Raw genomic sequence first — 19,438 nt, 5'->3', positions numbered from 1 at the left:
CGTGAGACCAGAGCAGGGAAATGATGTTCTACTCTGTGCCCCCACGTCCCTGCTCTGCTGCTCCACCACCCTCTGCCTAAAACTACCAGCAGTGAGCGGTGCATGGAGTCCTCCCTCCCGATTGCTAGCTCGCTCTCTGGCTTTGATCCTGTGCCAAATGCCAGTGATGGAGGGAGTATCCGTGTCCTGTAGTAAACACTAGTACTACTGTAATACCACACCGTCACAACTCCCTGAAGCCCGTTGCATCTAAAATATAACACGAGTGAAAGTATGTGAGATTATCTAGTAAAATAGGAGACATATAAATGTAGCAAGTGAAAATACTCACTCAGGAAAATGGCCCCAGTTAGTTTGTTATTACTTATGCGTATCCTGAACTCTGGTCCTATTTGTTATACTAGGAGCTACTTTTTGTGCTATGTTTTCTTAATACAGGCATGTGTATTAGTGCAAGGTAATGCACTTTACACACTATATTATGCACGATTTTTTTGAGATTGCATTTAGGAATAAATTAGTGATTCATTTTCTAATTTTAATTGTTTAACTTTAATGTGTAAAACTAGTCTGTTTTTTTCAGACCACCACCAGTATGAGAAGAAAATAATAAAATAATTAGAAATTTTATCTATTATTATAAAATATTAAATTTTATTGATCAATTTTAATAGTTATTAACTTGTGAATTATATATTATCCATAAGGCCAGAATAATTTCACATTTCCATACAGTATAGTTGAACTCTCAATCGTGGAAAACTTATGACCAAAGGAAACAAACAAAGCAGAAAATACAGCTGCACCAAACCAGCGTCGTCTGCATCTAAAGCTCCTCTGAGCCGCAGTTGCATGTTATTGTGCAGACCACAACGTGCTCCGTCCCCTTCACTTGCTGGCACGCAGCGTCCGGCCCACCAGCATGAAGACCAGGCCGGAGATGAGCTCCAAAGGCACGCCGGCCGCCGCCACCATGAAGGACAGGCCGTAGAGCACGGACACGCGGGCGCGCGGACACGCGTCCCCTCTCTCCTGCAGGACGTAGCGCTTCACGTCCACCGCCTCCATCCACAGCACGTAGAGCGAGACCACGGCCAGGAACAAGCAGGCTGTGGAGCGACACACAGTGAGACGCACGCAGCTCCGGCCGTGCTGTTTACACCCTCCCCCTGCCGTTGTCATAGCAACGGCGCCGCGGAGCGACAGCTGCCGCGCCTGTCACGTGACGCCTGTGAACAGCTGACAACATGTGTCTGCGTCCGCACATCCGCCCACTCCCCCGGCGGCGCGCGTCACTCAACACACGCACGCGCACACGCGCTCTATGCTTTACCGGCAGCGACGAGGAACGCTCCGCCCAGCTTGTAGAGTCTGTGGCTGATGAACGGGACGCCGCAGACCAGGAGGAAGCCTCCGGTCAGAGCCGAGACCAGGCCGAGGATGATCAGCACGGTCCAGAACCCCCGGAAGACTGGAGGAGCACAAGCAGAGCACATTAGGAGTGTGTTAGAACACTGAGGAGGTCACGACCTTCAGGTTATTAACAGGGAAGTGGTTCTAAGATTTGTGGAGAACATTTAGATCACTTCCTCTGTGGTGCTTCATTTACTCTGATTAAATTACCTGCTGCAGCATCATAAATGGGATGAGGCACCTGCCCCAGTGCAACAGGCAGCGGGAACAGGTAACCGTGGATACACACCTTGGACTCAGGCTGGTTGGCTGCATTTAGAGAGAGTTCAGAAACTTCAGAAAAAGTCTGCCAGAAAAGTCAAATACAGCCCGCGACCTGAAACGAGTGCCAACACATTCTTTCTGCTTCGCTCTTACCCTTTAGATTTTCTGTCAAACATCAAAACTACAGACATTTCTCTTAGCACGTCAAGCAGACCACAACCCAACAACAGCCCTTTGTTGCCGTCCATCTTACTGAAGAGCGTCGCCAGCACCGCGTGACTCGTGGGCTCCACCTGAAAACCACAGCGCCAGAAGAAGCCCTCGTGGTGCAGAGTCAGGGATGGAGCGCCGGCGGCCTCCACGGCCCGGACCTGAGAGGAGGAAGAGGAGGGAGAGGAGGGAGAGTCGCACACATGGACAGGCACTGGGTGACGGACAAACCCTCTGTCCGACTCGCGGTGGCGGTGCCACGGCAACAAATGTGGTTCTGATTGTGGTCGCGCTGGTCCGTGAGGTTTCTCGTAGCTTGTCAAAAATATGATGGATGGCGCCGAATCACACGCAGCAACTGGAATCGTGCTCTTTTATTGGAAATGAAAGACTTTGTACTGCTGTGATGTTAGGGAGGAATTACTCCTAGAAATATAGGCCTTGTTTGCATTTGGGGAACGTTCTCTCCCATGCGGCATTTAAAGACTAACCTGGGAAATCAGGGAGAAAACCTCCGGTACCACATGAAATGGTGGAAACGCGAGCCAAGAATGGGGCCATCAAGGTTATCGTGTTTTAACTGCTGGACCAGCTCGACCTCAGGTGCCTGCACATTTTATGGTTTTGGCAGCGACGCGGCCTCAGGGATGGAAACTTAGAAAGCAGAAAAAGCTCAGGCTTTGAACTCAGCAAATCTAAACGGAGTCTAGGAGACGGGAGGAGGCAGTTCATCTCTACAGTGTGATCTTTGTTTGCAAGTGATATTTAGAATATATCAATATATGAATGAATCAGTACATGTATATAAATCCAATTGTCACTTATTGAGGTTATATTTGTAAAGATTCATTTAATGCACTGGGAGAAGTACTTCTACAAGCTTTTTGTTTATGCTCAAGCTGTCAGAAATGGGATAATTCTACTAATTGCTTATGAAGTGGTGTTAATGTTTTTCCAAAACCTTAGAACCAAATTCCAACATAATGCACCTGTGTGTGTGTTAAAACTATGCAACACCATGTTGTTATCATCCTCAAATGTTCATCACTTCAAACCAGCACCTACTGTTCAGCATGCGCTACATTAAATGGACTTTGCTGTTTATTTTTACTAATAGGCAACAAAAACCTGAAACCCTGTTTTTACTTTTAGCATTTATGTCAAAGGAAAGCTGCATCTCACCATGTGATAACATGGCTGTTGCTAACTCTCTACATGAAGTCTGCATGAAGTCTACAGCACATGTAGGTGTTAACACCTTCTACTCACTACATTATTTATTTATAGGCAAATAGAGCATTTGTGACTCATTGGCAAAAGTCAGTAAACTTTCTCCAACCAAATCCTCCAACTTAGTTCAACGCTAAGCATTTGTCCAGTAGCTGCCTTTAAATAACTCACTGATGCCATCGCACGCATCTCACTGTCAGGCCCACACAGCATCTGTTCCCGCTCCACACGAGCCTGTGGTTATTATGGTGATAAATATATGACAGTGCTGTGACTAATGGTATATGCATGTGTTGAGCTTTTGCTTTAAATGTCTGCTTGTCTTATTGAATCTGGACACTTACAGTCAGGCCACACGTGTGTCCACCGTACCTCAGTCCCATTGGCACCTTTTCCCCCTGTCAGTGTTGTCCATGTATGTGGTCCACAGTCGTCACTGGCCACTAGCCAGTAGTCTGTACCAAAAGCCAGGAGGAAACACAGGGTCCCCAAAGCCCCAAAAATCCCCCCCGCCAAGGCTGCAGCTCCCACCCTCATAGCTCCAGCCCAAAACCTCGCTCGCTGCCCTTTATCCTCAGCTTCCCACCGGCGTCCACTGCGCAGCCCTCTGCCCGACTCCACTACTAATGAAAACAGTCTGACTCGCCCCGGCACTCCCTCGCACACTGGGAGCTGCAGGGAATAGAAGCTACAGCAAATGAGGAGGTCAGTCAAGGGGGCCTGGGTTATTTTAGGAAGCAAACTGTGGGCCTGTCCGCATCGAATTACCAGTGGCTGAGCTGTGCATCTACAAAGGAGACAAGGGAAGGCAGAGATCCGTGTGTGTGTGTGTGTGTGTGTGTGTGTGTGTGTGTGTGTGTGTGTGTGTGTGTGTGTGTGTGTGTGTGTGTGTGTGTAAGGATCAGCATTTATGACTGCAAGGTATTTCTAAAGTAGGTGTTACACTTGGAGCACCACTTTGAAATTGAATTAGACTAGTGATGCAAATGACCCTCAAACGTCCACCAGAGCAGTTGAGGAGGTGAAACACGGAGCTGAGAGCTTTATTGTAATTGCCATACACTCAGAATGATAAAAACCAGGAGGCTAATTATTTAATCCATTTTAACAATTCTAATTGGATGATGTGCATGAAATTACTAAAACCTTTTATCGTCTTAGTCTCACAACCCCAAAACTCTACAGCAAAAAAGGATGTGAGGGACTTATCTTATCATGAGGCCAATTCAAATGACTCAACACACACACATTTGAGCTCTTTTTCCACACTGTGTTCTCATTGCTGCTGCTCATTCTGCAAAATGAAGCTAAGTTGCTTCTTAGCGGTTCTGTCCTCCGGCGCTTGGTGTCGTGAGGATGTGTGGGCCTCTGGAGGTTCTGGGTCCACTCTCACACCCTGAGCCGAGGCTGACGGGTCCCCCGGTGAGAGCGTCGGGCTTATGGAGCACACTGCAGAGAGACGGGGCTCACGAGGTGAGCATCAAAGGTCAAAGGTCGGGAGAAAATGGAAATGTAGCGATAATAACGAAACCAACAATTAATACTGTGTGAAGACAGCGAAAAACTGTTGTAGGCTCTGGATTTTTCATTTACACCCACATGTCTCCTAGCTTTACCTGTGTGAGACCTGCTGAGTCCGGCCCTCACTCTGTGGGCTCCACTGAACTCTCTGTCCTCCGCCTGCTACCGGAAACATACAGCAGTGTTAAATGTGCTTCTAGAGAGTAAGAACTCTGTATCATAGAAATTCACTGAGTACAGTAATTTGAGGTGCTTGAACTTGATATTTTCAACTCAACTAGTATTACTTGCAGAGTAGTGCAGTAGTGTATTATTGTGTATCAGCGGGAAGAATTTACATTTATGTAACTGCTGTAATTACTGGATATATTATGAAGTCGCACAATGACGTAGTAAACTAATATATGGACTAAACTTGGAAATGTTAAAATTAGACATCAATAATCATGTTTTAATGAAATGTGTTTGACTGTACTTTACACTGTTTTGGAAATAAAAGCATGTTACCTCACAGACCGGTTCAGTTCCTCCTCTGTCTTTACACACACACATACTGTACCTGTGGCCGGTGCGTGACAGTGTGATGTGTGCATGGTTCCCCTAAGCTCTGGTGTGAGTGAAGGGGCCTCCTGGGCCGCTCCACAGCGGCGTCCTGGTGCAAGGCGTGTCTGCTGTAGGCCGGCGTCTGCTGCAGTGGCACCACGGACGCCAGCGGTTACACTCAGTGTGTGACATAAAGCGTTGGTTCCTGAGGAGCCACGTCCACCGACCTTGTTGCTAAAACGCTGCAGGTTTCTGGAGAGGATGCGCCTGATGCTGTCCATCTCCTCCGGCAAGAGGGGGCGGCCGTGGCGGCGAGGGTCCACTCTGAAGTGAGGCAGTGCAGACCAACGTTAACCTGCTTCCTAGAGCTGATGATGTGTCGTTTCTGACAAGCTGCCACACAGTTGGAGCGGTCCCTCACGGTGGCGCCTCCTCGTCTCCTCTCTGCTCGCGTCTCTCCAGTTCCTGGTAGACTCTGAGGATGCTGGAGGGAGCCTGGTGGTCCTCGCGGATCAGGAAGCGACGCAGGTACTTCCTGTTGAACTGCTCAAACCTTTCACACGCACAACATCAGGCAACTTGAGACGCCATCACAAGCTCCTGCTTTGGGTCTTTGCTGCCATCTACTGGTTATTTACAGGTACTCCTTTTTTCAAGCTCAGATATTTTGAAGGAAAACTCACAGTAGGAGGGAAATTAAGTCACTGGGAACTAACTTGTCTTTCCAGTAGTGTTGTCCCCAATAACCAACCACATCTTCTATGCCTGCCAGCAGGTGATCTATGAGCTATACAGACAAATGATGTCACTACAAGCAGTTTAAATGTGCTATTTTATGCAAATAAAATGTGTGAAAACATTATGTCTCATGTCTTATTGTATGCTGACGTTTTGCTGCCAAATAAAATCATATGAAGTTTAAAATGAACCGTTAGTCGTTGAAATCTACAGTAAATACTTAAATCCTGTAATAATATGATGTCTATGTCCTCATAACTCATCAGTTAAATACATTTCCCCTAAAACATATGATTAGCAAGTTACAGATGCCGGACCTGGTTGTTGTTGCTGTAAACTCTCACCCGGCTGTGAATCTCCTCACTGACAGTGGGCAGAGCTCTCTTCTTCCTCTTCACATCCAGCAGCTCCACCAGCGGTTTTATGGTCATCCCCTAAAAACCAGACACAACAAATGAATGATATAAAAAACATTGGTTTGAACGATGTGATGTTAGTGTCCCACCTGAACAAAAACAGTGAAGAGAATCACTACAATAGTTGTTGTTATGAAGAGCCTTTTCTTTGGGAAATCGTCGATGAGGAAGACCAGAGAGAAGCAGATGGCTCCTCTCAGGCCGCCGTAAGCGATGATGAACTGGTCCCTGAAGGTCACGGCGTTCCTCCGGAGCTTGTTCACCACCGCGGTCAGAAGCAGAACGCCTTGAAAAGCGGAAACATGTTGGATCAAAGTCTGCCATGGTCCCGTCCAGGGGGGCAGCGGCGGATGCAGAGGTCACCTGAGGCTCTCCAGACGAGACAGAGCAGCAGCGTGGAGAAGACGAAGGGCCAGCTCCACATGTGGATGTCCTGTATGGTGGACACGCCCAGGAAGATGAAGATGAGCGTTTCACTCACGCTGCTCCACATCTTCAGGAAGTACTGGATGCTAATGTTGCTGTGCTCGGACACGTTGGCCTCCACATACTGTTTCATGGTGACGGCGCAGGTCACGATGCTACAGGAAGAGGATGAAGAGAGAAACTGTTAGAGAAAATGTAGGTTTGTATGGTTTAATGATATAATAATACACTCTGTTCATAAAAGTATTAGAATGACAAGATCACATTTGATTGTGCTGTATTCTGAACATCTGGATAAGTTCATCACAGAACAAAGCATGATTTCCAACCAACATAAAAACCATGAAGGACTAATATTCATCTTTTTGCTTCAGGAGGAACAAACGTGGATGCTGACAGTCAGCAGCACTCACGCCGTGATGCCAGAGAGGTGGAGCATCTCTGAGGTCAGGTACGACAGGTAGGAGTAGAGGAAGACGAAGAGCGGGGCGATGACCGGGGCCCTGGAGGTGAAGCGCGAGGTGAGCGCCGCCACCAGGCCGAAGAACAGGCCCACGCACAGGCCGCCGAGGCCCACAGCCAGCACCCGGCACCCCCCCAGCAGCACGTCCAGCCCCGACACCGACGGCAGGCGCAGGAAGGACTCAAACAGCTTGTAGAGCACCTGACAGGAGGAGAGGCCTGTTAAACGGTCACGACGGGAGCGGCCGCCGCCGCCGCCGCCGCCGCGCGGAGCGGGTCCTCCTCACCACGGTCACCGCGTCGTTGAGCAGCGACTCCCCGAACACCAGGATGTGCAGCTGCTCGTTGACGCGCACCTCCTGGAACACGGAGAGCACGGCCACCGGGTCCACGGCGGCGATGAGCGAGCCGAAGAGCAGGCAGTGCAGCAGGGAGACGTCCCCCAGGGAGGCGGAGGCCAGCAGGCACACGCCGTGCAGAGACAGGCCGATGCCCAGCACGTTCCACAGGGTCCCGAGCACAGCGTACCTGTCGAAACGCCCCACACGTGGCTTTATTACAGTACTGGCCTCAAAGGGAATGGTGATCTGTCGGCGTGCACCAACCAGAGGATGGTACCAAGGTTTTCAAAGAACAGCCGCCCCGGCAGGAAGTACCCCGCATCCAGGACGATGGGCGGGAGCAGGAAGAGGAAGAAGGCCTCGGCGCTGAGCGTCGGGGGGGCGGAGTGTCTGACGCCGTAGATGACGCCTCCCACCAGCAGGCCCACCATGATGAGCAGGCAGCTCTCTGGCACCACTGCAGGGACGCGGCCCGACCAGTGGAAGCCTGAGCGCCGGAGACACGCGGAGAATAACAAGGGATTAAAAGACGTCAAGCAAATTGGATTCAGCAGTCGTGGCGTTTCAAGCTGTGGCGTCACTTTGAATGAGGACCTTGTCCTCATTCATACAGAAAGTTGAACATCCTTTGAGCTGGTTTTAGTGGAGCCTTGATTCGGGTTTTGTAACATTCAATGGATGGTTCTTACCTAATTTGGCCAGTGAAGCCAGCATGATCCACAGCACGATCTCGAAGGGAGCCTGCACATGGTGGTAGTCCACGCTGAACACCCTCAAGGCCACGGGCAGATCCGCAGACAGGGCGCCATCGCTGCCGTTGAGGCCCGGCTGAGGAGGCGGGTGGTGGGGATGAGGAGGGGGCTCGGCCGGGAGGGTCAGGCCCGAAAAACCCAGCAGAGAGGCAGAGAGAAGCAGCGAGAGAGTCCGCGGAGCGAGCATCCTGCTGCCATGCTGCAACAACGGGCCAGGAGAGAATGGGACGGAGATGATGGGGGGGAGGGGGGGGGGGGCAACAGCAACACACGCACGAAACACCAAAAACAACCTGGTCGTCACTAATGTGCACAGGAATCCCTGAGCTGGCAGTGATGTCCAGCCAGCAGCTCACAGACACACACACACACAGACACACACACACACACACACACACACACACACACACACACACACAGAGCTGAATAACGCTGTTTGTTCTGTAGGTGGGGATAAAACACACCCAAAGACAACTGCAGTGTTGCGTTAGTGAACGTACCTCGTTGCCAATAAAGTTGGGAAAAAATAATGGTTTGGAAAAATAAAATGACTGACTGAATACAATTTCTTTTTCACATGCAAAGTTTATATCTATTCCAAACTTTCAACAGTGTCAAAATAAGAAATCAAAAGGAACTAACACATCAGAATGTGTTGAGTTTTGTGTTGAAATGTGTTGAAAAGCTGGATCAGCTTCAGCCTCAGCACCGGCCTGTTGCTGTTGCACTGGTTTGACCCGGGCCTGGAGCTGATCCTGGTGCTGGAGAGACCCGTCCCCTCTCAGGTAACCATGGGGAACTATGGCCTGCACAGTGGGAGCATCAGACAAGCTCATCACCAGGAGCTTTATGTGAACTGCTGACTCCTTCAGTTCAGGAGCTGCCATTCACTTACTGTAAACTACAGAGATGGGATTGGTTTGAACCGGTTTAGGTGTCACTGACATCACTGGAAGCTGGACTGTGAGTTTGTGGCTAGTTTTGATATTATAGATGTTAATAAGTTATAATTACCTATAATAGTAACTATATAATAATTTTATCAACAAAACTTAAGTTATCTGATGGACTGACTAATATTATAATATTAATCCAGTGTCTCAGCCTAAACTTTCTGTAAAGCATATTTTCACTTCAACAGGGTTTTGCTTTAGATTTCACATGGGAACAAGCTTTAGCTTTCTGCAATAAACGTATTAAAAAGCTAAGCAACTGTTGCTGGTGAGTTCAGCATCACATCACATGTAATAATTTTTATTCAGCACTGAACAACCTTAAACGTTGTCCTTCACAGAGCATAGCGATGAAAACTCCTTTTTCTTTCCATCTGTAAACAAAACATTGACGTAAATCACTAGTGACCACACACTGAATTAAAACTAATATAAACGTATTAAGACATTGCTTTCCTTAACACACAGGTAAGTTACATCATTGCATTGATGGCGGTTTGAGTCATAGCACGAGTGAAATTATATAATTTGCTGTAGCTGACGCATTAAAATATAATAACATCAGTATTGAGAACCTACAGTATGATTGTAAACAGACATAAGAAAATATAAATTAATCATATGTTCACGTCTTTTATTATGTGTTTTCTCAGTCATAGATTGTACATAGTGCTTTACTTTTTATTTCTCTATGTTTTGATGAGCAAACTGAAAAAAAACTGAAAACTGAAAATATCCTCTGGAATTTGAACATGTTTTCTTCTTGTCAAACTGTCGAAAATGTGTCATTTCCACATTCATTATAGCAGCTCCTGTTATTATGTTGTAGGTCATTTAAACAATAAATGACACAAAATCAACTATTTTGTCATATAGCTGTCAATTTTAATATTTAATGTAAACACAGATGCATGCATTATAATGAAAAAAAATTAATGTGACAAATGACATTGAGTGTTGTGTAGTAACAGAATTAGAACAGCAGGTGGCACATGAGAGCAGGTAAACAAAGACCCTACAGTATGTAGATAGATGCTGATAAAAATGAATGTTTTGTTTCAAAGATGTGCCTTACGGGTTGAAGCAAAATTGCAGTTTGTGTGTGTGTGTGTGTGTGTGTGTGTGTGTGTGTGTGTGTGTGTGTGTGTGTGTGTGTGTGTGTCACTGCACGTGAGGATTCTCAGACTCTGAAATCCTCAGCACGGGGGAGCTAAAGTTGGACGAGCAGGGGCCTAAGTTGTGGGTGTGCAGGTAGCTAATCTTCCGATCGCTGTCCTCCGATCCCTCCCCCAGACTGGGCTCCAGCGAGTCCGGGCCCTGCCGGTGGCTGCAGGGCTGCGGCGGTTGCACCAGGCCGTGCAGGATGCTGTTCCCCAGGTGGGAGTTGCATCGAGCCAGGTTGTCAGTTAGGTGCTGCATCCAGAACTCCTCCAGCTGCTTGTCCAGCATTCCGTTCAGCACAGAGTTAGACATGGGCTCTAATCCAGGCAGGTCCAGGCTGACGTCCTCGCTGGGCCCCATGACCAGGTAGCCCTGGTCTGGTACGGATGACACAGGGTCGTCCTGTGGCCTGTGGTGGACTGTCCATTCTGGATGCTGCCCTGCACAGGGACTGTGTGAACCCTGCTGGGCTGTGGGTGCTCTCAGTGGGTTGTGGGAGATGCGGCCCGTGTCGGCCACCTGCAGGTCTGGGTACTGTTCCAGGAGGCTGCAGTTGTCTATGCACAGTGTTAAGTCAGGGTGCTGGAGAGGGGAACACCCAGGAATTGAAAGTGCCTGAGGCATCTCTTTGAGTGCCTGAGGCTGGGAGGAGTCTATTGCTTCCTCGTTTGGACCTGATCACAAAAACAAAAAATATACATATAAAATATAAAAAAATTCAATTTGCTTTTGAGTCATTATTACATTGGCATCATTAGTAAAAGAAGAACTAAACTAGAAACGGGTATTTCCACCACGTTGAGCCCATCAGCGCCTCATTTCTTGAACATAAGCGTGAGTACCTGCTTCTGTCCGTAGTTCTGTCTCAGCACAGTTCAGCGCGTCCGTGCTGCATCTGCGTGCCTGCGCTTTGTTCCGCCTGGAGGCGAACCTTCTCTCCTCCGTGTAGGGCAGCGCTCTGAGGAAGCCTTCGCCCAGCATGGCGCCGGCCGGCCGTCGTCCGTCCGAGGTCTTTCTGCCCTTTCTTCTGCTTTGCGTCTCTTAAGCGCCAGCAGCACATGCACGATCATGTGTGCAGTTGTTCTGCTGATCTGTTTCACTTCTGCAATGGAGAACTGGCCCCTCCACCCCCACTACACTTCCTTTATTAGCCTGTAGCTGAAAATCACACTAGAAAAAGTGTTTACACACAACCTCAAAGTTTAATATAGTTAAACAGAGCAGACATTTTCACATCCTATATTCAAGTATAACTCTGACCTGTGATTACACAGCAAAACTAATTATTAAAGCAAAAAAAAAGTAAAAGTGGTTGATGTAACAGAGATAATGCATTTGCATAGTATTTATGAATAATTTACTAAATAGAAACCGTTCTACAGTGGTAACAGTCGAAAGCATAATATACCTTTAGGTCTAAAATAGTACAAATAAGGCATATAAGTAACTCTAAAAACTATTACTTCTTACAGCCAGTTTAATAATTTTGAAACTAATTATTTACAAAACTGCCACATTCTCCAACCTTAAAATCATTTATTGTTGATGAAAAGAAAACATTCAGAAGAATTGTCTCAAAGTGTAGTTGTCGTTTCTAGTTGTTCTCGAAAGATAAATCAAACTGAAGAGGTTCTGAGTCGTGGTTATGGTGAATTTTCCATTTTATTTCAGGGTAAATTATGCAAGACAGGAATCACCGAGAAACTGAAACAGGATGCGAACAGCAAAACCAACAGCAAATAAAAAAACAAAACAAAAAACGGCCACTTCACATCTGTCTGTGTTTGCAGAGTTCAACATTTGGCATTGTCATTTTTAATGATCTCGTAGAAAAACACTTGCTATTAAAACAGCATTAAGACACTTAAAGTAAATTAAAATTCAGAATGGCATTTGTAAGAGAAAACTCCACAAGGTGCAGCAAATTCAGGAATGACAAGACATGCAAGAAGCCTGTGAGACTTGGTGTTTCCAGGGCTAAACAGATAGAAGACTTGAACTGATTAAACCTGCTGAGTTACATAAAGGATGAACATGTTTAACGGTCTAATGTTAACATGAACGAAGCAATGAATTTGATACCAATTTTCATGGTGTGCACAATTTTCCAATGTTTGCCAAAGTGCTGTCTGATAGAAAAGCTACGCGTTCATGCTAATGACTGATTGACACATCTTTAGGCCAATAGGCTGAGCAGGCTGAGGTTAAGAGGAGGAAGCAGGGCTGTGTGTGATTACCCATAATGCTCTGCTTTAGTTCCTCCTTTCACTACAGCTGACAAGGCACAGCTGAACACAGATTAAGAAAGAATACTGAATAATTAAAACCATCCACAGATTCATAAGCTGAGTAATGTGACACTTTTTTTGTATTTTTTTTCCTCTGGATCTATTCCACTCTGTATTGCCACTCTGGGTCCAGGTCTGGGACGGCGGCTGTGCCTGAGGTCTTAGATGGAAACGATGGAAGCCTGCTACTGTTGTGCTTTCTTCGCCAGAGCTTCGGCCTCCTGGAGAGAAACCCAGAGAAAGGGAGGGTTAGAATAAAATGGAGTATACGCGGGTTTAGGTGTAGACTGCCACCACTCAAAGGAAAACCCCTCTGTTTCTATGGCAACTGGCACACCTCCATGCACTTCCTGTTGCAGCAGAGAGGAGGCGCCAGCGTGTAGGAGAGGAAAAGGAGAAGGGGCCAGTTTGGGAGTTAGGATATCAGGAACAGATGTATTACGTAATAGGCGTTTTGTGTATTGAAATTGTGCTACAGACAAACATATATTTAGGCACCGAATCTGGTTACAAAGGAAACAGTTTGGCAAGTTCAGAGGAAAGGCAGCGTGTGTTTGTGTGGGTTGGCTTCACCTTGGAGCCTGGGGGAGCAGTCAGACCCAGGAAGGCGTACACAGCGTTGTCCTCCCTGGCGTAGAAGAAGGCCTCATAGTCCTGAGAAAGATGGAGAAAAGGTTCAGGTGCAGATCGATCACAGGATCACATAGCGCAGACCAACCCGAGGAATGGGAGAGCGAGGAATGCCGGTGCTTGAATCTGAAAATGAGCAGCAAACGCCACACGGTGAACTTTGTGAGGAACCGTCTGTGTCGTTCTTCTACAAGGCTTATTGTGTGTGAGAGTATAACATAGAGTAAATAAGCCCTGACGTGACGTCGACACTTCTCACTCCCTGGCCTCGTCTCATTCTTTGTCTCCCTTCACTCTCTCCCACACACATACCGGTCCGACGCACCAGCGGACTTTTGCAAAGGAGGCCCTACAGCTGCAAGCGTCCTGGGAAACGCGCTTCTCTTTGTCTCAGACACTCGATGCCAGCGTCCGGCCTCCATCCAGCAGCACGACGTGTCCCCGTGTGGGTTTTGGAGGACACAAACGTGCATCTGATTAGCATTTAAATGTTTAAAAGAATGCTTTTTAGCATTTCTTTATTCTAAGCAAAATGACTTGGAGTGTTTATATTCTGTTTATATGCACATATATTATATATTGTCCCCAAAGGTTCTCAGTCGCTCTTTGTAGGTTAATACTTTTGTGTTTCAAGGCATTTTGATGCGCTGCATGTAATTATTTTAGAGAAAACATGGGCACATCTGGCTGCTAAACACTTGGTTAGCTGTTTTTCATTTTATTCTTCTATTAGTTGGTATTTACACCTAAATAACAACTGGATTGGATCCATTTGGCTGACCGATGTTTCTGGTGCCAGTGTTTGTTTTGTGAGACAGTTCAAACAAGAGTAATCGTGGTTTTAGCCTTGGATTCTACCTGTGAGCGTACACATTCGTGGTTTAAAAACATAAAATTGCCGTGGAGGCCAGCGAGCAGCCTGTGGGACCAATGTAGGCATTGTGAGTGTGAGAAAGGAGGAGCTCTGCCACCGGTTGGTGAGTGGGTGAACCAGAAGCAGCATAATGAGGCGCTTTAGGTCCTGATAAGGTGGAAAAGCCGACCATTTATCATTGACAAAGGACCCAACTGTTAGGCAGTCGTCCAATAGGCTCACTGTTCTTCTGATGTCTGCTTGTCAAATATCGAACCAGGACCAGCAGAGGACATATTTATTTACAGTATAACACCGTGTCCAGTTAGGAGGTATTTGGTTCTAAATGTCTTCGTTGGGCAGTAAATGCTGACTACACAGTCTCTCGTGTGGTGAAGGAGCTCAGTGTCGTGCTATGATTCAGTCTCACCCCACAATATTTACAGTCGTTAAATATCTGCGGAGGGAGAGGGTTCCCCGTGGTCGGCCTGTGCTCCTCGGGAATGTTCTCTCTCATCCACTTCCTGTTCTCCTCGTTGGCCGCAATGTCGCACTCCTCGTGTTCGATCTTGTTGACGGCCAGGAAGCCCAACACATCCTGCTGCTGCTTTTTAATCTGCGTGTGGAGGAGAGAGAGGAGGGGAAGTTGTCAGTTAGACCTGTGTTAACTGCAGCCATAAGAGGAAACGGCGGGGCCTTGAGGTCGCCGTGTTGTTTCCCTTATACGAGTGCTGCTGCATCCTTGTGCGATTTTCATTACGTTTTTAAAGGTGCTTAAACTTCACAACAGGATTGAGCCTGAATGCAAAAGCGGCACCATTTGGCTTTTCACCCGGTATTGGGCTAAAATGCCAAAGTCAGTCATAGCCAATAAAAAAGCTGCGGGATGGAAGTGTGCATGTAGGTCTGTGTATCATTTCTGCGTCTGCCTGTATCTTTGTAGACGCGTGTGTGGGGTTTAGTGTGTGAACCTGTGGTCCAATGAGCTCTCACTGGGTGTGTGTAAGAGGGAGGATGGCCCTAAAAGGCCAGACGGAAACAAGAGCTCCTCAGGGACCCGGGAGGAGGTAACTGGTCAAACACAGGCCTAATAAGGCCTGCTGCAAAGAGACACACACACACACACACACACACACACACACACACACACACACACACACACACACACACACACACACACACACACACACACACACACACACACACACACACTGTCTGTAACCAGCTCGTCTGTTTTCCCCGCGCCTCCTCCCAGGTTTATGACCTGCAGAGGACACAGGTGGACTGTTCAGTGGGTATCTGCAGTGGAGTGGAGGAAATGAGGAAGCTGGCAAAGCCGTTACAGTTTCAATGATTTATTAGCAGCTGGGCCAAAGTCCTACAAAGCAGCCGGCTTTAAAAAGCAGCGCGGGGCGAAGCAGCCAAGCGCAACGCCGGGATCCCAGCCTCACTTTGACTCAGTGTGTCTGTGTGAACACGCACTCACACGGTCGTCACAGTGGAGGAAGCATCGGCCCCCCACGTTTCCCTCACATTACCTGCACTTAACCGGTTTGTGAAACGGTGAAGGATCAGACTCTCCCTCCCGTTGTTTCAGTCAGCCTTCACACGCCAGCATTGTACTGTTGTCAAGCAAAATTAATCTGGTCGGCAGCTTGGCCCAAAGCCAGCTGCCCCGGCTCTAATTGCACTGGTAGGGTTCCCAGCTTTGCCCCTTTTGCCCTTTATTTTAGGAAAGCATACACACTTTGGGCGTGGCGCTAAACAACTGCTCCGCTGTCTCGTAGTCACTCCTTCTGCATAGCATCGCCCTGGAATTCTACCAAATGACTCCTCAGCCATAACCACACGAGAGGACTGATCCAGAATCAGGCCTCAATGGGCAGACGTCTGGTTTGCATAATCCATGCTTACCCACACATTTTGCCTTAGTATGCAGATACACACATGTGAAGTTAACGCTGAGTTTACCCTTATGCAAAAACAAGGAAAACGCTGCCTCTGTGTTGCTGCTTTTCTCTTGCTGCCAGGAAGTAAGTCCAGGTTTTTATGGCTCCATCAATGAAATCACTTTGTGATGTTTTTGAGCCGCCTGAGTTTACCTCTGCTTTACAGTGCACATCATCACCATGTGACAGCGGTCCTGGCCTGATGAGGTCAGTCACAGAGAAAGGTCAGGCCTCTGGTATTAACAGCTGCCAGACAAAGGCAGGTATTGATCGGGTGCTCGTATCAACAACAATCCATAAGTGGATTCAGTCTGCTATGCTGACGCAACATTGGGCCGCACTCATGTTCAGCTAACCTGATTAAAACCGTCCCACAACTAATTCCACAAGTTCAACATTTGAATGCGGGGGCATTCAAATGTGAGCAGCCTACACCCAGTCCCGATCTAGTCAGCGGTGCCACAGATCCAGCTTCCAGACGGGAAACAATACGAAACGGCCACGAAATGAGCTGGCACCCAAACGGACACGATCGCTGTAGCAGCCGTGCTCCAAACTCCAGAGCCTGTCCTACAGATCCTAGGGGTCAAAAGGTCAAGACAGTTGAATCTTCTACTGTGGCCAATGAGGAAATGAGAACTGTGGCTGCACGGAGTCCATGGAAATAAGCCAGTGTTTTCACAGGTGCACTTTCAGTTGGCTCGGCTCAGGGGTCTGCAGTCTAGATGCTCAGATACCGTATAGGCGTGAGTGAGGGCGCGTATTTACATGAGCACGTTTGCCAGTCAAATACACACACAATAAGGCCTCACAACCGGGAAAAACAGGGACGTCTGATACAATAATCTCAAAGACAGAATCTCATGACAGTTTAAATAATAGACAAGAGAAAAAGGATGTAAATACTGACATGCTGTTCAGCCTAAGCTTCATAAAGTCACAGCATCAGTTCTTTAGTTCCGTCACACACTCTGCTCGCTTCTGGATGGAAATATAATAATAGGAAACTTTATGACTTTGCAAAGATACAACGCTCCACGTGGGAGAGAACCAAGTGTTCCCAATGAGAACATCATGAACATTAAAGCTCACTAACTGTGGCTTTCATAACTGACGCTGAAGCTGTCACAAGGTTGCTAAATATACACAGTCATAATATTCAGTGTTGACTGAATTCACAATGAATAGGAATAATAAAGATGCCAATCAAATAGAAATTAATCTACAATGTTATGAAGAATATTCCACTCTTCTCGCCTCCGTCCTATGGCTGGTACCACATGTTGAACTGGGTTGGAGAGGGTTGAGGCAGCCGTTGGATGGAGGCGCTCCGCCACGCTGTGTCACTCAGCAGGAAACGCACACCATTTCACAAACACACTCGAACCAACGCGCTCGACGTGCTCCATCGAAGCTGCGGCGCGGCGCGTAATGGAGGAGGGCGAAGGAAACCGAGTGCAGCAGTAGAGCAGAGCGAGAGGAAGCAGACATAATGCGATTCTCCTCCATCAGGCTGCCAGCTCTATAAAAAGACGCCAACGGAGACGTTGGTGTGAATCTGTGAGGCGTTTAGAACACAACCACGGCCTGCTCTCACACTGCACTACATCCTCCCAGACAGACAGTGAACCCATCTGGCTGCAGGAAGCCGTTGGGTTCTTTGCAAAAGTCGCTTACCGCGAGGCCTTTAAGCCTGAGCTCTGTCACGACCTATGTGTGAGCTGTGAAAACACATAAAAACCTGTTTATTTATGCCTGCTGTTGTTTTAGCATCACCTCCACCGCAGGCCTTTCACATGTGCACCACTACCACCATTAAGAGGCTACACGGTGTCAACAACAGAGGCTGAGCTGGTTCTGATCACTCATCAATCATCACTGTATGTTACAAATCTTGCAGTACCTGCGCCAGTAACAGTCTGTCTGCCTGGAAAGGTTGGTTAAAAACATGTGTCTAAAACCACCCGGTCCTAAACAGAGCTCAAGTGTTCCTGCGCTGCAGCTGCACGGTTTAAAAAGGGGCCCTGGAGAATTGCATCACTATCATTCCTCTCTCCGCTCTGGAGCAAACTGCCAGAAACGAAGCTCAAGTCCACCGGGCTGCAGGAAAAGCAACAGGAACACTTAATGCTTGACTAGTCAAACTACAACTCATTCCCACAGACGCGGAGCGACGGTCCCGCTTCGGCCGTTCTCGCCCTGAAGTCGGTCACAGTCCTCGGCCACTTCAGGAACCGCTGTGACAAACCGATTCTCAACTACCCACCGCAAACTTCCCTTTCACTTGTCACGGAGAAGGACAAAGAACGGGAGGGAGGGAGGGGGCGGCGGTGGCGGTGGGCTGCTACTGGGAGGCTCCATCTGTGGCCAAAGTCTCGCGGAGGGCAGAGCCGCGCGCTCGGTGATGAGTCAGGCTCCGGGCTCGGAGCGTGACAGCCCGATGGGCATCACTTCGGTCACTCCACGAGAAGTTCCGCTCCACACACACACAATGTGCAAACACATCGCGCGTTCAAAAAGGCGTGCAAATCACGAATCCCTTACCGACGTGGACCCCGAGGAGGACGCTATGTACACTTTGACTTTTGACATGTTAGATCCCTGACGCTGGCACGGCTCCGGTGGGTACGCGGCGGCCCGCTCGCGCTGCTCCTGGCTGCTCGGCGGAGAGACCAGAAGGGAACAACAAAGTTCCCACGGCGAGAGATTCTGCGAGGCTGTCGTAGGCGGCGCAGACTCTGTGCGCAAACGCTCCCGTCGTCGGCACTGGATGGAGCTCGGCGTCCCTCCTCCGCCTCTACTCCGCCCCCCGCCCCTGACAGCCTGTCTGGAGGGAGAGAGGGAGAGGAGGCGCACGTACGCGCACGCTCGGAGGCAATAGGTCTGTCGTGATGGCAGCGCAGCGACTTTATGTCTGCATATTTCAGCGTCGACCCTCTTTGTGCGCGGCCATCGTTCGCCGCCGCGGCGCGTGACGCCGGCGGCGCCGGCGAGCGCGGCCGGATTATGGAGGCAGTCTGAAATAATAAATCCGCTGCGATGTTTGAGCAGCTCTCGCGCGTTTGTGTAACAGCGCAGCCTGTGGAAGCCCGCTCTCGAGCAGCCGCGGCCGCGGCGCGGTGCGCGTGGGCCCCCTGCAGGCGTCTGGGGCAGGCGACGCGAAGCTCTTCCCTGAAACGAATTAAGGAAAGCCGACTGGCAAACAAAAAAAACTGTGTCGGAGAGGAGTGGGCGCCATATTGGACTCAAACATGAAGTGCATTTACGGTGGTATGTTTCCCCTGCTGG

The 19,438-nt window shown here is 48.4% G+C and overlaps 4 protein-coding genes across 7 annotated transcripts; all 4 read right to left on the bottom strand.

The window, feature by feature from the left end:
• Nucleotides 1–634: 634 nt before the first annotated feature.
• On the bottom strand, nucleotides 635–3,790 carry LOC114865054 (transmembrane protein 182-like). Its single transcript, XM_029166076.3, has 5 exons — nucleotides 3,490–3,790; nucleotides 1,931–2,048; nucleotides 1,624–1,722; nucleotides 1,334–1,471; nucleotides 635–1,109 (listed from the first exon to the last, which is right to left on the bottom strand). Exons 1-5 carry the CDS (start codon nucleotides 3,652–3,654, stop codon nucleotides 889–891), a joined length of 741 nt encoding a protein of 246 aa, XP_029021909.1. The 5' UTR covers nucleotides 3,655–3,790; the 3' UTR covers nucleotides 635–888.
• A 291-nt stretch (nucleotides 3,791–4,081) lies between these two features.
• Nucleotides 4,082–8,519, bottom strand: LOC114864242 (sodium/hydrogen exchanger 2-like). 4 transcript variants are annotated; one of them, XM_029164967.2, is made up of 13 exons: nucleotides 8,254–8,519; nucleotides 7,829–8,051; nucleotides 7,511–7,751; nucleotides 7,175–7,425; nucleotides 6,699–6,916; nucleotides 6,425–6,621; nucleotides 6,264–6,353; nucleotides 5,898–5,968; nucleotides 5,603–5,734; nucleotides 5,409–5,505; nucleotides 5,198–5,326; nucleotides 4,734–4,800; nucleotides 4,082–4,566 (listed from the first exon to the last, which is right to left on the bottom strand). In XM_029164967.2, exons 1-13 carry the CDS (start codon nucleotides 8,501–8,503, stop codon nucleotides 4,394–4,396), a joined length of 2,139 nt encoding a protein of 712 aa, XP_029020800.1. In that variant the 5' UTR covers nucleotides 8,504–8,519; the 3' UTR covers nucleotides 4,082–4,393. The 4 variants fall into 4 exon arrangements, with proteins under 4 accessions (XP_029020800.1, XP_055368369.1, XP_055368370.1 ...); XM_055512394.1 differs by having other exon boundaries at nucleotides 5,198–5,505; XM_055512395.1 differs by having other exon boundaries at nucleotides 4,440–4,800.
• A 1,370-nt stretch (nucleotides 8,520–9,889) lies between these two features.
• si:dkey-237j10.2 (uncharacterized protein LOC568721 homolog) lies at nucleotides 9,890–11,549 on the bottom strand. Its single transcript, XM_055512397.1, has 2 exons — nucleotides 11,273–11,549; nucleotides 9,890–11,104 (listed from the first exon to the last, which is right to left on the bottom strand). Exons 1-2 carry the CDS (start codon nucleotides 11,409–11,411, stop codon nucleotides 10,431–10,433), a joined length of 813 nt encoding a protein of 270 aa, XP_055368372.1. The 5' UTR covers nucleotides 11,412–11,549; the 3' UTR covers nucleotides 9,890–10,430.
• A 524-nt stretch (nucleotides 11,550–12,073) lies between these two features.
• Nucleotides 12,074–19,155, bottom strand: sh3bgrl (SH3 domain binding glutamate-rich protein like). Its single transcript, XM_029164969.3, has 4 exons — nucleotides 18,695–19,155; nucleotides 14,632–14,817; nucleotides 13,292–13,372; nucleotides 12,074–12,939 (listed from the first exon to the last, which is right to left on the bottom strand). The coding sequence occupies exons 1-4, from the start codon at nucleotides 18,740–18,742 to the stop codon at nucleotides 12,904–12,906; spliced, it is 351 nt and encodes a 116-aa protein (XP_029020802.1). The 5' UTR covers nucleotides 18,743–19,155; the 3' UTR covers nucleotides 12,074–12,903.
• Nucleotides 19,156–19,438: the final 283 nt, after the last annotated feature.

The sequence above is a fragment of the Betta splendens genome, chromosome 10 (assembly GCF_900634795.4).
Source record: "Betta splendens chromosome 10, fBetSpl5.4, whole genome shotgun sequence".
In the NCBI taxonomy this organism is placed as follows: domain Eukaryota; kingdom Metazoa; phylum Chordata; class Actinopteri; order Anabantiformes; family Osphronemidae; genus Betta; species Betta splendens.
This window is presented reverse-complemented; position numbering and strand designations above follow the sequence as displayed.

What these genes read in the sequence shown, in the direction of transcription:
- sh3bgrl (XM_029164969.3), bottom strand. Translation starts at nt 18,742, where the DNA reads ATGTCAAAAGTCAAAGTGTACATAGCGTCCTCCTCGGGGTCCACGTCG. An exon ending in CCTCCTCGGGGTCCACGTCG is followed by an intron (nt 14,818 to 18,694) that starts GTAAGGGATTCG and finishes CTCCACACGCAG; the next exon opens with ATTAAAAAGCAGCAGCAGGA. An exon ending in CTGCTCCCCCAGGCTCCAAG is followed by an intron (nt 12,940 to 13,291) that starts GTGAAGCCAACC and finishes GTTTCTCTCCAG; the next exon opens with GAGGCCGAAGCTCTGGCGAA.
- LOC114864242 (XM_055512394.1), bottom strand. Translation starts at nt 8,503, where the DNA reads ATGCTCGCTCCGCGGACTCTCTCGCTGCTTCTCTCTGCCTCTCTGCTG. An exon ending in CTGTCACGCACCGGCCACAG is followed by an intron (nt 4,801 to 5,197) that starts GTACAGTATGTG and finishes TGTTTCCGGTAG; the next exon opens with CAGGCGGAGGACAGAGAGTT. An exon ending in ACTCAGCAGGTCTCACACAG is followed by an intron (nt 4,567 to 4,733) that starts GTAAAGCTAGGA and finishes GTCTCTCTGCAG; the next exon opens with TGTGCTCCATAAGCCCGACG.
- LOC114865054 (XM_029166076.3), bottom strand. Translation starts at nt 3,654, where the DNA reads ATGAGGGTGGGAGCTGCAGCCTTGGCGGGGGGGATTTTTGGGGCTTTG. An exon ending in AAGGTGCCAATGGGACTGAG is followed by an intron (nt 2,049 to 3,489) that starts GTACGGTGGACA and finishes TCCTCCTCTCAG; the next exon opens with GTCCGGGCCGTGGAGGCCGC. An exon ending in AGCGTTCCTCGTCGCTGCCG is followed by an intron (nt 1,110 to 1,333) that starts GTAAAGCATAGA and finishes GTCGCTCCACAG; the next exon opens with CCTGCTTGTTCCTGGCCGTG.
- si:dkey-237j10.2 (XM_055512397.1), bottom strand. Translation starts at nt 11,411, where the DNA reads ATGCTGGGCGAAGGCTTCCTCAGAGCGCTGCCCTACACGGAGGAGAGA. An exon ending in AGAACTACGGACAGAAGCAG is followed by an intron (nt 11,105 to 11,272) that starts GTACTCACGCTT and finishes TTTTGTGATCAG; the next exon opens with GTCCAAACGAGGAAGCAATA.